This window comes from Trachemys scripta, chromosome 3 (assembly GCF_013100865.1).
Source record: "Trachemys scripta elegans isolate TJP31775 chromosome 3, CAS_Tse_1.0, whole genome shotgun sequence".
Classification (NCBI taxonomy): Eukaryota; Metazoa; Chordata; order Testudines; family Emydidae; genus Trachemys; species Trachemys scripta.
This window is the reverse complement of record NC_048300.1, coordinates 80,337,459-80,351,973: the sequence shown is the minus strand read 5'-3', so window position 1 is coordinate 80,351,973 and position 14,515 is coordinate 80,337,459. Positions and strand designations below refer to the sequence as shown.

Here is a 14,515-nt window from a genome sequence, read left to right as displayed (position 1 = left end):
CCAGGCGGCACTTACCTCAGGCGGCTCCCGGTTGGCGGCGCAGCATGCACTGCCATTCACAACCTCATAGTCTGAACTACTGGGCAGTGCAGCCAAGCCCTAAGTCTCCAGTTTTGCATTGAGAAGCACATGCAGCCTGCTGCACCCTTGCACCGTCCCAACCAAATCAATTAGACTCTGAACACAGTGGTCCATCTGCATGATTTCAGTGCAGCATTGGGACCCAAGGTATTTTACTCTTGTGATTCTTAAGATTTAAGAAATGAACAATTGGTTCCTTTCCACAGTTGGTATTGGTAGATTTCCCATGACCCTATCACCATCCTTCATGGAACACTGCTATAGAATTTAATATAGAATGCTGAACTTTCTATAGTCTTTTAAAGCAGCCTAGAGAATTCTATAGTAGAAATATAATTCATTATTAATTTACATAGTCTTTCTATAGAAAGTTTAAATTAGCCTTTCATGCTCTTCTAAATCCTATCAAATTTTACGGCATTTCCTATAGAACCTTATTGATTTCATTCCTATTACAGGCTTGGTCTACACTACCCCCCTAATTCGAACTAAGGTACGCAACTTCAGCTACGTGAATAACGTAGCTGAAGTTCAAAGTACCTTAGTTCGAATTAGTTCGAACTTACCTTGGTCCACACGCGGCAGGCAGGCTCCCCCGTCGACTCCGCGGTACTCCTCTCGGCGAGCTGGAGTACCGCAGTCGACGGCGAGCACTTCCGGGTTCGACTTATCACGTCCAGACTAGACGCGATAAGTCGAACCCAGAAGTTCGATTTCCAGCCGTCGAACTACCGGGTAAGTGTAGCCAAGGCCACATTGTATAGGAAGTGCCATAAGGGACCACTTGGGTAAGCAGCTTGCATTTCTTTTTAACACTTTCTGAATGGGCAGTCCAGAAATGACAAGAGAAGGAAAGGAAAAAGCATAGTCTTGTGGTTAAAGCATGAGACTAGGATTCAGCAGCTCTGGATGCAATTTAGAGCTGTGCAACTAACTGATTTTTTGGTTCATTTTGGGTCGACTGGAAACTAAGGTTTTTTAGTGAACTGTTTTCAGTTACTTATAACTTTGTCTGTTTGGGCTAAAATTTTCCATGTCAGGAATCTGACTCAGGCTGATTTTTTGTTTATTTAGAAAATTTCAGACCAAATGGCTCAGCCGTTTCCAAGGATTCTGGTGACCTTTTCTTTGAAAAACTCTAGCACCTCCATTCGTTGGAGCAGGGACTTGAAATCTGACAGCAGTGGCCTTTGTATCAGGTGGCCAAATTTATCCAAGTTATAAATCTTTGAAAAGTGCTCAGTAGACACTACTTAGATTTTGGCAGCTAAATTCCCTGAAGATTCTGTTTGCACTGAGCATGCTCCAGCCTGATGCTGAGTAGGAATTTCCCTGCAATTGCAGCTCTGGGCTGCTACAGGTTCTGCTGGCTCTGGGCACCGAATGACTGCCCGGCCTGGGCCCAGGAAGTGTGGAGGATGAGGCTGTCTGATTCAAATGCAGAGGGGACAAGTGCAAGAGTGGTGGTGGAGGGGGGGAATTTGGAGCCGGGCATGATATGGGGGGCAGAAATTGGGACTGAAGTCTGGCAGCGGGGAGAGAGAAATTGGGACAGGGAACTATGGGTGGTGGAGACAGGGACTGCAGGCTGGGGTGAGGGGAGACTGCAACTGGCTGGGCAAGGAGATTGGGAGACAGGAGAGGGAAAGGGGGAGGGGCAGGAGCCAGTAGGTGGTGGGGAGACTGAGATTGGATAAGGAGTCAGAGAGAGACTGCGATAAGGATTGGGAGAGGAGCACACATAAATTGGAGAAGGAGCCCAGGGAGGGAGATTGGAACTGGGAGCCAGTGCTGAAGGGGAATCTGGATAGGAGTGGCAACTGGAAACCAGGGCTGGGAAGAAAGACAGATTGGATAAGGAGCTGGGAGGGAGGGAACTGAGACTGGCTGGAAAAGGAGACTGGGACCAGGAGAAAGTATGGAGGGATAAGAGTAGGACTTGCTGGAAAAAGAAACTGGGACTGCAGTCAGAAACCTGAAGAGTGGAGACTGGGACAGCCTAGGTAAGGAGAATGGTGCTGAGAGGAGGAACCGGGGGTGAGAAAGAGACAGGACTGGGACCAGAAACAGGTTTGAAGGGATGATACCGGAAGGTGTCATGCTAGGGAACAATGTGCAGAAGAGTCTGTGCCAACTCAAGCACTTTCCCCTCCCAATCCTGGAATGGAACCCAAGATTCCTGAGTCTCACCATTCCTCTGCTGTCAGCATTATCTGTGAAGCTCACTGGAAAAGTGTTTCATCCCTCTCTAGTGCTGGGCCACACTGAGGATGATGACCTATTACTGCTATCAGTTACTCCAGTAGCTTAAGTAGCAGAGGTCTTTGTGGTTGCTCTAAAAGTTCTAACCCTGCTGATGACCCAAATGGAAGTAAAGATGACACATTATGACATTTCTGGTTTTCAGCTTGCTTTTTTAAAAACCTAGGAATTCTCATGCACAAAAACTCGATTAGAAGAACACTATTAAGATTGCAAAATCAAGCACTCACAAGTTAGGAAATATCAGAATTAAGGTTGTCTGGGCAACTTTAATTTGGGCCCCATGTACATGTGCATTATAATACATTCTTCAATTATATTATCACAAAAACAACAAGGAGTCTGGTGGCACCTTAAAGACTAACAGATTTATTTGGGCATAAGCTTTCGTGGGTAAAAACCTCACTTCTTCGGATGCATAGAGTGAAAGTTACAGATGCAGGCATTATATACCGACACATGGAGAGCAGGGAGTTACTTTGCAAGTGGAGAACCAGTGTTGACAGGGCCAATTCAATCAGGGTGGATGTAGTCCACTCCCAATAACGGAGGAGGAGGTGTCAATTCCAGGAGAGGAAAAGCTGCTTCTGTAAAGAGCTAGCCACTCCCAGTCCCTGTTCAAGCCCAGATTAATGGTGTTTAAAATTCATTTGCAAATTTGTTCTGCTGTTTCTCTTTGAAGTCTGTTTCTGAAGTTTTTTTGTTCAATTACAGTGACTTTTAAATCTGTAATAAAATGACTAGTAAGATTGAAATGTTCACTTACTGGCTTATGTATGTTACCATTCCTGATGTCCGATTTGTGTCCATTTATTCTTTTGCGGAGGGACTGTCCGGTTTGGCCAATGTACATGGCAGAGGGGCATTGCTGGCACATGATGGCATATATAACATTAGTGGATGTGCAGGAGAATCAGCCATTGATGGTGTGGCTGATGTGGTTGGGTCCTCTGATGGTGTCGCCAGAGTAGATATGGAGACAGAGCAGGCAACGAGGTTTGCTACAGGGATTGGTTCCTGGGTTGGTGTTTCCGTGGTGTGGTGTGTAGTTGCTGGTGAGTATTTGCTTCAGGTTGGGGGGTTGTCTGTAAGCGAGGACTGGCCTGCTTCCCAAGGTCTGTGAGAGTGAAGGATCATTTTCCAGGATAGGTTGTAGATCGTGGATAATGCGCTGGAGAGGTTTTAGCTGGGGGCTGTGATGGCCAGTGGTGTTCTGTTATTGTCCTTGTTGAGCCTGTCCTGTATTAGGTGATTTTTGGGTACCCGTCTTGCTCTGTCAATCTGTTTCCTCACTTCCCCAAGTGGGTATTGTAGTTTTACGAATGCTTGGTAAAGATCTTGTAGGTGTTTGTCTCTGTCTGAGGGGTTGGAGCAAATTCAGTTGTATCTTAGAGCTTGGCTGTAGACAATGGATCGTGTGATGCGTCTTGGATGGAAGCTGGAGGCATGTAGGTACGTATAGCGGTCAGTAGGTTTCTGGTATAGGGTGGTGTTTATGTGACCATCACTTATTTGCACTGTAGTGTCCAGGAAGTGGATCTCTTGTGTGGACTGGTCCAGGCTGAGGTTGATGGTGGGGTGGAAATTGTTGAAGTCCAGGTGGAATTCTTCAAGGGCCTCTTTTCCGTGGGTCCATATGATGAAGATGTCATCAATGTAGCGCAAATAGAGGAGGGGCACTAGGGGATGAGAGCTGAGGAAGCGTTGTTCTAAGTCAGCCATAAAAATGTTGGCATTCTGTGGGGCCATGCGGGTACCCATAGCAGTACCACTGACTTGAAGGTATAAGTTGTCCCCAAATCTGAAGTGGTTGTGGGTGAGGACAAAGTCACAAAGCTCAGCCACCAGGTGTGCTGTGGCCTCATCAGGGATACTGTTCCTGACAGCTTGTAGTCCATCCTCATGTAAAATATTGGTGTAAAGTGCTTCTACATCCATGGTGGCCAGGATGGTGTTTTCAGGAAGAACACCAATGCATTATAGTTTCCTCAGGAAGTCGGTGGTGTCTCGAAGATAGCTGGGAGTGCTGGTAGCGTAGGGTCTGAGGAGAGAGTCCAAATAGCCAGATAATCCTGCTGTAAGAGTGCCAATGCCTGAGATGATGGGGCTCTTTTCCACACAGCCCTGCCTCATTTAGTCCATGGGATGAACCTGCTCTGAGGATAAATAAGGGCTGCGTAGTAAAAAAAGGCTGTTGTCTGTAGAACTTCTGTCTCATTTGTTGCAGAAGTGGGAAGGTGTGTAGTGAATAAAGCAGGAAACTACAGGAAGGGAAAGGAGGGTCTCAAGGTTAAGGCGGGTCTCAAGGTTAAGGCAGATGAAGGCTGCCCTAAAGAACAGGAATCTATCCCTGCCTTTGTCACAGAGGGTACATCTACACTACAGCGGGGAGTCGATTTAAGATACGCAAATTCAGCTACGTGAATAGCGTAGCTGAATTCGACGTATTACAGCCGACTTACCCCGTTGTGAGGACGGCGGCAAAATCGACTTCTGCCGCTTTTTGTCGGCGGCGCTTACTACCACCTCCGCTGGTGGAGTTAGAGCGCCGATTCGGGGATCGATTGTCGCGTCCCGACGGGACGCGATAAATCGATCCCCGAGAGGTCGATTTCTACCCGCCGATTCAGGCGGGTAGTATAGACCAGGCCAGAATTTCTCTGTGATGCTGGGCAAGTTGCTTAAACCACATTTTTCACAGATAGTCAGTAGTTGTATGGGCCTGACTTGGGACTCTGAGACCTAATGTGCAGAAGTGCTGAATACTCACAGCTGCAACTGAAGTCAGTGGGAGCTGTGCTTCAAACATATGAAATGGTAATTACTGTGAAAAATCAGCTCCTTAGTGTTTTATATTGGGCACCAAAAATTCATGGATACTTTTTACTACTATCTTTCTATGCCCCCATTCCCTCTCTTTAAATGGGGACAATAATACACACTCATCTCACAGGGGAGCTGCGAAAATAAATTTGTTTGTGAAGCACTCCGAGATATTACTAGAGTGATCACCACTACAGAAAAACCCCTGAGGATATTGCTAATTCTGTCTGCATAGCAAGGTTTGAATATTGTGCAGTAAATAAGGCTCAGGGCCACACCCTGAACAATGGGGAGAAAACAAAACATTGAATAGCTGCTCATTAATTAAGCACCACCTGTCCTGTGCACTGAATGAGGCAGTGTTCTGAGGGAAAAAATAGAATGTGAAAATACAATTAAAGATTATCATAATACTGATGCACAAAGGGACAGAATTAAATTTGTACAGGCATTCTTAATTCTGGCATTTCATAATGTTTGAGTGCCTGATTTTGCAACCTTATTAGTGCTATTTTAAGGTAGTTCTTTTGTGTATAATATGCGTGTACAGTGCTTAGAATATGGAGACTCCAGATGCTAACATAATGTCAGCAATCATTATAAATGGCTTATTGTTTCAATGAGTGTCCGGACCATGGAGATATCTGCAGCTGTACAGCTCTGAGAACCACTGCTTGCTATGGGATCACTCCATGAAAAAGAAAGATGGTGTGGAACAGTTTCTTGAACCCAATCCTCAGTAAGGAATCCTCTGTTGGTTTTAGTAGGAGATAATAAACAACATTCCTTTATGCTGTTCCCAAAAGATAACCTACAAGAATGCAAAGCTAACGCTCTGTTATTTTAATTTAATCATCAGGTATTTATTAAATACAGGCTGATCACCAAACAGTTATACTGTATTTTCCCCAGAAACACATACCAAAATCCACGCAATAAATGTTTTGGCCAAATACTTTCTTCCCCTCTATGGTATAAGGACTTTCAAGTAAAATGACAGGCAGTTGCCTCATTGTGCTGGAAAATAGTAACGCTTGGTGTTTGTGTGAGCCAGCCAGATTCGTGCCCCCCGTTACAAGCCAAGGCTGAAATATTTCAGCAATGTTGTACTGAAAACGATGCTTTCCAGCGTCAGGATGCAACAACAAAATAGGCCTGAACTCAGTAAACTGGGCAGCAGACAATACCCAGGAGGAAACTACCCTGTGCTCACCTTACTCCTCTGCGTCGCACTCATTAGTGAGTATAAACCAATACCCACAAGCTCGCCTATCTGCACGTGTTGCACAGTCTCCAAGAAACTGCTGCAAACCTCAGCGCTGAACGTGGACCAGAAATAATAAAAGCTACGTGTTTCTTCCCCCTACCCTCTCATTTCCCCCTTAAACCTTATTTTTAAGGGCTCTGGTGGCCACGAAGATGATTGGTGTATGTGTCTGTGTCCCCTGGAGCTAAGCTGGCTGGGTCAATCAATCAATCAGCGGAGGATCAGTGAGTCTGGGAGGAGAAGCTGGAGGCTGGGCGAGGGAGAAGTGAAAGGCAAAAAGCAGAGTAAAGGGAAATAAAATATTTGGGGCGGTTCACACGACATCAGCAGCAGCAGCTCCCGGGCTGTGTCCAGCAGCTCCAACCCCGCCAGCTGTTGCAGCGCGAGAGGGCACGTGCGAGCGGTGCTGCCCGGGTGCTGCCCCGGGGAAGACACATAGGAAGGGGGCAGGCTTGTTGCCTGTTTTCTCCTTCCTTTTCATTGCCCCGTGGCTGCAGCCGGCGACCCTCCGGTGCCAAGGGAGGGGCGGCCAAGTGCAGCAAGACGCGGGGCAGCATCTGATCCGCTCCAGGGAAGCCGAGAAGCGGCACGCCCAGACCTCGGAGCAGCAGACGAAGCTTCCCCGCAGCGCGTTGCGCGATCGCAGGGGAACCCGCCCCAAGGCTGGGGAGGCAGCTCCCCGGCCAGAGGTGGGAAGCGCTCGAGCAGCCGGCGAGGGAAGGGGAGGGGAGGGAGCGCGCTGTCCCCCAGCCCCTTACTTCAGGGGGTGGGGAAAGAAGCCCTGGGCAAAGGGACCTCCCCGCAGGAGAGACTGAAAAGCAGCCAGAGCCCAAGGAAAGTCCCCCTCCTCCCCCGCCAGCAGCGACTTTGCGGCTGTCCCGGCTCCGGATCAGGATGCGGCTCCTGCTGCTGCTGCTCCCCGAGCTGCTCCTCCTGGTGCCGGCTCAGAAGTTCTCCGCGCTCACGGTAAGGCAGGCGGCTCCCCTCTCTTCCCATCAGGGGGGCTTACCAAACAAGCACAACCCTCGGAGCTCGCTATTTGCGGCCAGCGCCGGGAGCGAGTGTGAACAATTTGGGGGCGCGTAGGGCGCACCCCGAAAACAACAAATCCTGGACCTGATCTCTTCTCTCCTCTCCCCTCTTAGATCAGGCTAATGCGGAGGTTGAATGAAGTGTACAGGTCTTAGGGGGTGGCTCGAGGTGACTCTGCCCATGTAGGTTCTAACCTGTTCTAGTCCCTGAGATCAAACCTTCTCAGCCTGTCCTATGTAGACAAGGACTGATGGATTGCTGTATATTTCTGTAACTCGGTGGAGAGAGAAAAGGAGACCCCTCCCCTCCACCCTTTTCCAGCTGACAGTCCCTCCTGTCAGAGATCAGGGAAGCTGACTTTAAATAAAAACAGCACTGCATTGCTGTTCACCTTGCCTGTAAAACGAGCACTGGTTAGAGAGAGACGCAAGCTGGAGAAACTAAATAAGAAACCTGATAGTGGATGATTTCGAAGGGCAAAGTGTGCGAGTGATTGAGTAGGTCAGTAGCAAGAGAATTCAGCGCTCGAGTTTAGCCACAGATCAGGTAGGCATACAGGTTGAATTGTTGCAAGACAAATTCCTTCCCCTTTGCTTGTAATGTGATAGGTAACTTTGCTGCTGCTGAAACGCTTTTCTGAGCCCCCCTGAGACAAGAAAGTGATGGGGGGGGGGGGGATAAAACCTCTCCTTCTTGCATCTATTTTAGATTGAAAATTCTTCAGTTTGTACATTAGAAACCTTTATTTGTGTGTATTGTACAACACAGAACCCATGGCTAATACTCCATAAAATATACCATTTGCATTTTCCAAGGAACAAGATTAGCTATTGCAGTTAAATGGAAATTTACTGTGGGTCTCCACAGAGCTTTAATATTATTGCCTTTATTATGCTGCAGTGGACTAACGTTGCACTGAAGGCTGCATTTAGAAATATGTGGATCATCTTAGGTTGACCATTTATTTTTTTAATTATAAAGCCCCATGAAACAGCCCTCCTTAGCTATTCTGGGGCCCCTGATGCTAAACATGGGACTATGTATAAGGATGGGTGAGCCAATTCATTAGGATTGCTAAATAAGCCATAATCACTTCTCTAGCCAAGACGTGAGGTTTGCAGCTAATAGCTCAGTTCAATCTTCTTGTAGAGGTTGTAGGGTTTGCAAAACTATAATTAATGCAATCTGTAGAAATAAAAACATATTCATTAACTGTGTTTTTAAATGTGTGCTTGAATAAACATAAAGGGCAGCTACCCATTTTCAGGCAGTTAAGTGTTTTGGTAAAGGATATTCAGTTTGGAGGTTTGCAAAGGGAGATGTATTCTAATTTTTTATCTTAGACTTTCAGACAATGAATGTTTCTATAAGATAGGTAAATGTTACAGTGTGATATTTTCAGAGGCTTGGGGGTGTTGCTCATACCTGACATTCCTCACAAGTTGTCTGGTCTCCCTGTCTAATTTATTGAAAATTATGTGTAGATTAACAACTGCTAACTGAAACCACGAAGTTCACTCCACTTTTGCAAGCACAGAACACATGAAATCAAGTGGAGTACCATAACACCACTTAGACTAGTTTTTAAACTGTCCTCTCATGGTGAGAGGATTTTTGGGGGAAAAAATAGCACAAGGTAATTTTTGGCACTGAATTCCAAGTTTGATTTCAAAAGCACGTTAGAATTTGAGTTGGTTGGTTACATGAACAAGATTTACAGAAACCAATACTTTGTTTTCTTTCCTTGGCCCATTATAAACATTTTAAATGATTGTGAATTAGAAAGGCTGTCAATCTTAGTTGTTCCATGTAACAGCAACTTCTGTTATATAACACCTTTCATCCCAAAGGATCCTAAAGCATTTGACCACTAGATACATATACACTGCCACTGAAATGCAACCATCTCTGGGGAGATGGATAGTAGCTCTACTGAAGTGGAAGAAGTGAAAGTTTGGCCAAGGAGACTGGGGTAAACTACTGTCTTATAAAAATGTAATATGTCCATACAAGACAAATATAACTTTGGTTTCACCTGAAAGATCTCCCTCCCCCAAATAAACTATATGGCACTCAATTTATATACCTTGGAAGGATGAAAAGCTAAGTCAATTCTGAAGGAATTTGAACTTGTGCTTCCAGAGGGGTATTGAAGTTGGAAACTTGATGGTTAGGTTTGATCTACATTGGGCTTCTCACTGGTGGCAACCAGCTCTGATATAGATGCATAAGTGCTAACTCCTGTAGGCAGTGAACCTAAGCCAGTTCTTCACAGCACTCCCTGTGGATGTGCTCTCACAGAGCTGGCTCATCAAACGTGTCGCTGTTTACATTAGAAACCTTTAATTCATAAAGTAGGTAATAAACGCCTGGATGCACATAGTCTGCAAACAGAAAATGTTAATCTTGTAAAAATTTCCCATAAAAATAAACCTTGGGTCTTGAGTTTTGGTACCACGTGGGGTGGGGGGGTGTTATTCCTACAAAATATTTGGAGACATTTCTTATTAAAATGGAAAGTGAAATATCACAGCAACAGTTAGCTCAATACTAAATCATTCTGTACTCTTCCTTACAGTCATTTGACTTGTAGTTCACAGAGTGTATCAATATGATAGTTATTTTTCTCCAGTTATGTACTCTTCACTCCTTATTTCTTAATACATTAGAGATATTGACTTCCCTGAGGTACTGACACAAAAGGATGCATTTTCATCTTGAGCACTTCTCAGAAATGTCAATAGGTGTTGTGTGTGAACCGAACCTGGGGTATTTGGGAGTGAAAGGAAGGGAAGTGTGTGTGTGTTTTTTAACCTGCTGCATCATTCTACAATGCTAGATTATCTCCTTTCCATGTGGCAAATGAAAGCTGCCCACCAATATCATGGCTGGGGGAGTAACTAACAGAGGCCAACATTTTCAAAAGTGGCCACAGATTGTAGGTATGTAACTTGACACACCATTGTGCTGAGTTTCACAAGAGCGGAGTACCAACAATTCAGATTGAACTCAGCAGGAACTGAGTGCGCTCAGTACTTCTGATAATTAAGCCTCAGGTGTTTTAGGCCAAAATCAGAGCATGCAGAATCAGTGGCCAGTTTTAAAAATGTGGCTCCATGGATCAGAAAACTCACTCTCTCTTATTTAGCAGCTCTAAGGCTTTAGATTTAGAGGAGAACTTGACAATGTTGAGGGTCAATTTTTATGTTTGGATCTGGCAAAATAGGAATTCTGGGGTTTTAGTTTTAACTTATTTCCCTGGTAGCCCTAGAAGCAGAGCAAATATTGCTTTCAAACAAGAGTCTATTGTCTGCTTTCATTTAATTAGGAATACATTCTTCAATTAAAATTCCCTTGGGGAAATAAAAAGCCCAGGGCTTAAATTAAATGGAAAAAATGATTTTGCAAAACTTGAAGTTTCACAAAACCCCAAAGGGAAAAGTTCAAAAGGTTTCACACAACTCATAACTCCAGTGGGTTCTCCAGGCCCTGGTAACCAACCTCATTTGTGGCTCCAGTGCTGAGCCACAGCTGGCCTGTAGTCATTGTGTAACTATGTGGCTTCCTAATGCCTTGACACTAGCAGCCAAACTGATTTCTGATGTGCACAGGAGTCAAAGACTTCACCACTGCATCCAAAGTTATAATCTGGTCCTTAAAATTATTTCAATCTTGCAGAGCTCTTGGCCTGTTCTCGTTCTAAGACTGCCTTTGCCAAGGTTTCTCCTCAACTCGTCTCCTGTGAAACATCATGTTGCAATGCCAGCCGAGTATGAATAAAGGGGGGGAAATATCTATCCTATTAAAACACTGTCAACTACTAGCTGAGCCATTGGGCTGGGGGGAGATTTTTATGAACAAACATTGGCAACAGAACACTTTTCATTTTGGGAAGCTGGGGTGGGAGCTATTTCATAAGTACACTATTTTAGGGGACATCTAGATAAGAAACTGTTCAATGTGAAGGGTCTGTAACCAATTTAGTTCCCCCTCCCTCTGTCAAACACCACTATACAAAGTCCTCACCTTCTAAAAAGAACTAAATAACTTTGTTCTGGAAACACTTCTATGGAATGACAGATGGGATTCTGCAACTCTTGCAGTATATTACTAGAATATTTTCATGGTGTATTACTTTTGTTATAGCATATAATAATTTATTTAGCATCACAAATCTCATATCTATATCCATCTCCTTACTGAAATATATTGGTAGATGAGAGAACAGAACTAGGTGGCATGATTCCAATAAGGGCAGTCACATATTATGGATCTAGGTACTTTTGTGTTGAAATACAAAGCTTAATGTACACTCCATCTTTCTCTAGTTTAAGAGACACTTAGATTACTGCAGTGATCCTGAACTGAAAACATGGGGCATCTTTAACACTATGTTTTTAGAACTATCACTGCAGCTTCTACCTCAGCTGGAGTTGTGTGTGTGTGTGTATTAATAGGATGCAAGTGTTTCTTATTTGAAAACATTTGCATTGTTCCTAATGTACCACAAATATTTAATTTTATGCCCAAAAGACATGCAGAATCATGTTTGTCTTTTAATTGAATATCAATCTTAGATCCTACTAGAAAAGAAAATTGTTTTTTGCATCTGGAAAAATCTCTTCCTGAAATGTACACCTCAGCCTGTCAAAAGTTTCTTTCATCAGATGCTGAATATTTCAAGGAACAATTGTTTTCTTTTTCTCCCTAGGCACATGCTTTGTGAGTATTCAATAGCATTTAATGTCCTGGATAGGTTCCACAACACTCACCAATATAAGATGGACCACTAAGGTAGTTGAGTAGAGGGAAGCTAAACACAATCAAAGCTTTCCAAGTTAGGGACCCATTTGGATGGCGCCTACAAAACCCAAACATTTGGAAAAGTTACTTTAATTGTGACTCAAAACCAAGACCATAAATAAAACTATAAGTGGCTCCAGATTCTAACAGCATTGTTAGAGCAAATGGGCATTGATGCAACAAAGGGTACATCAGTTCCGAAAATAAAACTCTCAACAATGCTTCCCTACAATAAACTTTCAAGACACTTCTCATTGTAAAAAAACCAACAACAAGGTTATTATTAAAAGGGTCAGAGGAACTGATTGTGTGTTAGAAGTCATTTTTATGCACACAGCCAACAAACACAGTCCCATTTAATGTGAAGTGAATAATGTTGATGTCAGGTTGACTGCACCCTGGGAGTGTTTTAAAACTGAAAGGGGGGGGAGGGGTGGTTTATAGGAAGAAAAAAAACATACATAGAAAGATACATTTATGAAAGGCCCTCCAGCCCATTTTGCTGCCTCCATTCATTCCCTGTCCTGAGGGGTAGTCCAAGGAGTCATAGCACTAGTGTGTCCTTTTTAACCGTGGGCAAACCTCCAAAGCTTTGGAGGTTTTGTTCATTTTGGAGGAACATCCAAAAATGTAGATACTTATCCAAAGCTTATCTGAACCTCATTGGTTTGGAAATCAGTTTAGAAATCTCTTCAGGCTCTCGCTTGCTCAGGAGTTTGCTAGTGTTTCCGGTATTTTGGCCAGGCCAGAGTTACCACAAGAGCAGCTGTTTTCATGATATTTTGGTACTTCACCTTTCTGTCATGCTCAAGACCAGGAAGTGAAGAGGGGCCTGAAAATTTATAACCAACCTAGGAGTCAAGAAAACTATTTTTAGATTGCAAATGAAGGTTTGAGTTTGGTTCAGGAGTGTCGATTTTCATCTGAACTGCTTCATATGTTCTTGACAGGGCTATGTGGAGGATGGAAATTGTGTTTCATGAAGGATCTAGGGATTTCAGAATCTGTTTTTTTTCTGATTAGGAACAAAAACTGAAAGTTTGGAAATTCTCTGTATAGGAAAACTCTGCAAAAATTTGTTTCAGGTCAATCAAATCCTTTTTGATTTTGTATTATAATATATGAAATAAAAATGTTTTGAAGTGACAAGTAGTTTCAAAACAAAACAAAAAACATTTTTGACTATCATGTCAAAATAGGATTTGCAATATTGTCAGAACTTTTTTCTTTTTTTAAGGGGAGGGGGCTCAAAATGAAATTCTGTCAACATTGACCCAATTTTGCAAAATGTTTAGTTTTCAACAGAATATCCTATTCTAATGGAATTTGGTTCCATCAAAGTTTCTCTGACTAGCTCTAGTTCCTGACCAGTACTCACCCCTTTCATTTCACTTGCAGGACTGAAAGCACCTTCTACATACTGACACTGATTATTGGCTCCAAAAAAGAAAAAGTTTAGGAAAAGCTTGCAATCTGTTATATACTAACATTACATGACATAATAGGTACTAAAGACAAGGAAAGATAACTGAAAATGCAGCAAAAAATTAGAAATATTTGTGTAGATTACAGATCAGCAAACAATCCTAGTTGGCTACAAGGTCAGTAATGGCTGAAATGGGGGCAAATTCTCAACGTAGACAAGGCCAGAAAGACCACGTCTAGGAAGAGAGGCTAGTGGAATCTCCATTCCCTGGCCTTGCTATCAAGAGTATCTATTAACCATGTCAATTGATATGGTGTTTTGTGTGATGTGGCCAGCTAGTCACTTGATATTGGTCTGAGTTTCCTGACATCACAGCCCCAAATAATAAATATGCTTCAGAGAAGAATAGGTAACACAGCACCGCTCATTGGCACAGAATCACTATGGTAAGATTCTTAGTGCCATGGGTGCAATTAGCAGCCTGAAATTTTAATCAGCATTTAGATAATAGATTTATTTTTTTGCAAACCTTAAACTTAAAAAAAATTGTCTTAAGTCAGTTTATTTACTTAAGTTTAGTTTTCAGAGATGATGAGTTGGTATTTTATCAGCTGATGAAGATTCAAGATAGCAGACAAAAACAACAAGGAGTCTGGTGGCACCTTAAAGACTAACAGATTTATTTGGGCATAAGCTTTCGTGAGTAAAAACCTCACTTCTTCGGATGCATCCGAAGAAGTGAGGTTTTTTACTCACGAAAGCTTATGCCCAAATAAATCTGTTAGTCTTTAAGGTGCCACCAGACTCCTTGTTGTTTTTGT

At 43.4% G+C, this 14,515-nt stretch overlaps 1 protein-coding gene across 2 annotated transcripts in view; it reads left to right on the top strand.

Annotated features, from left to right (window-relative positions):
• The first annotated feature begins 6,722 nt into the window (after positions 1-6,722).
• Positions 6,723-14,515, top strand: part of SMOC2 (SPARC related modular calcium binding 2) — a 177,446-nt gene continuing 169,653 nt past the window's right edge. The window contains exon 1 of one of the 2 annotated variants that reach the window (XM_034765188.1): positions 6,723-7,399. In XM_034765188.1, the coding sequence (XP_034621079.1) occupies positions 7,328-7,399 (72 nt within the window). In that variant the 5' untranslated portion in view covers positions 6,723-7,327. The remainder of the gene's footprint in view (positions 7,400-14,515) is intronic. The other variant, XM_034765189.1, reaches the window with a different exon arrangement.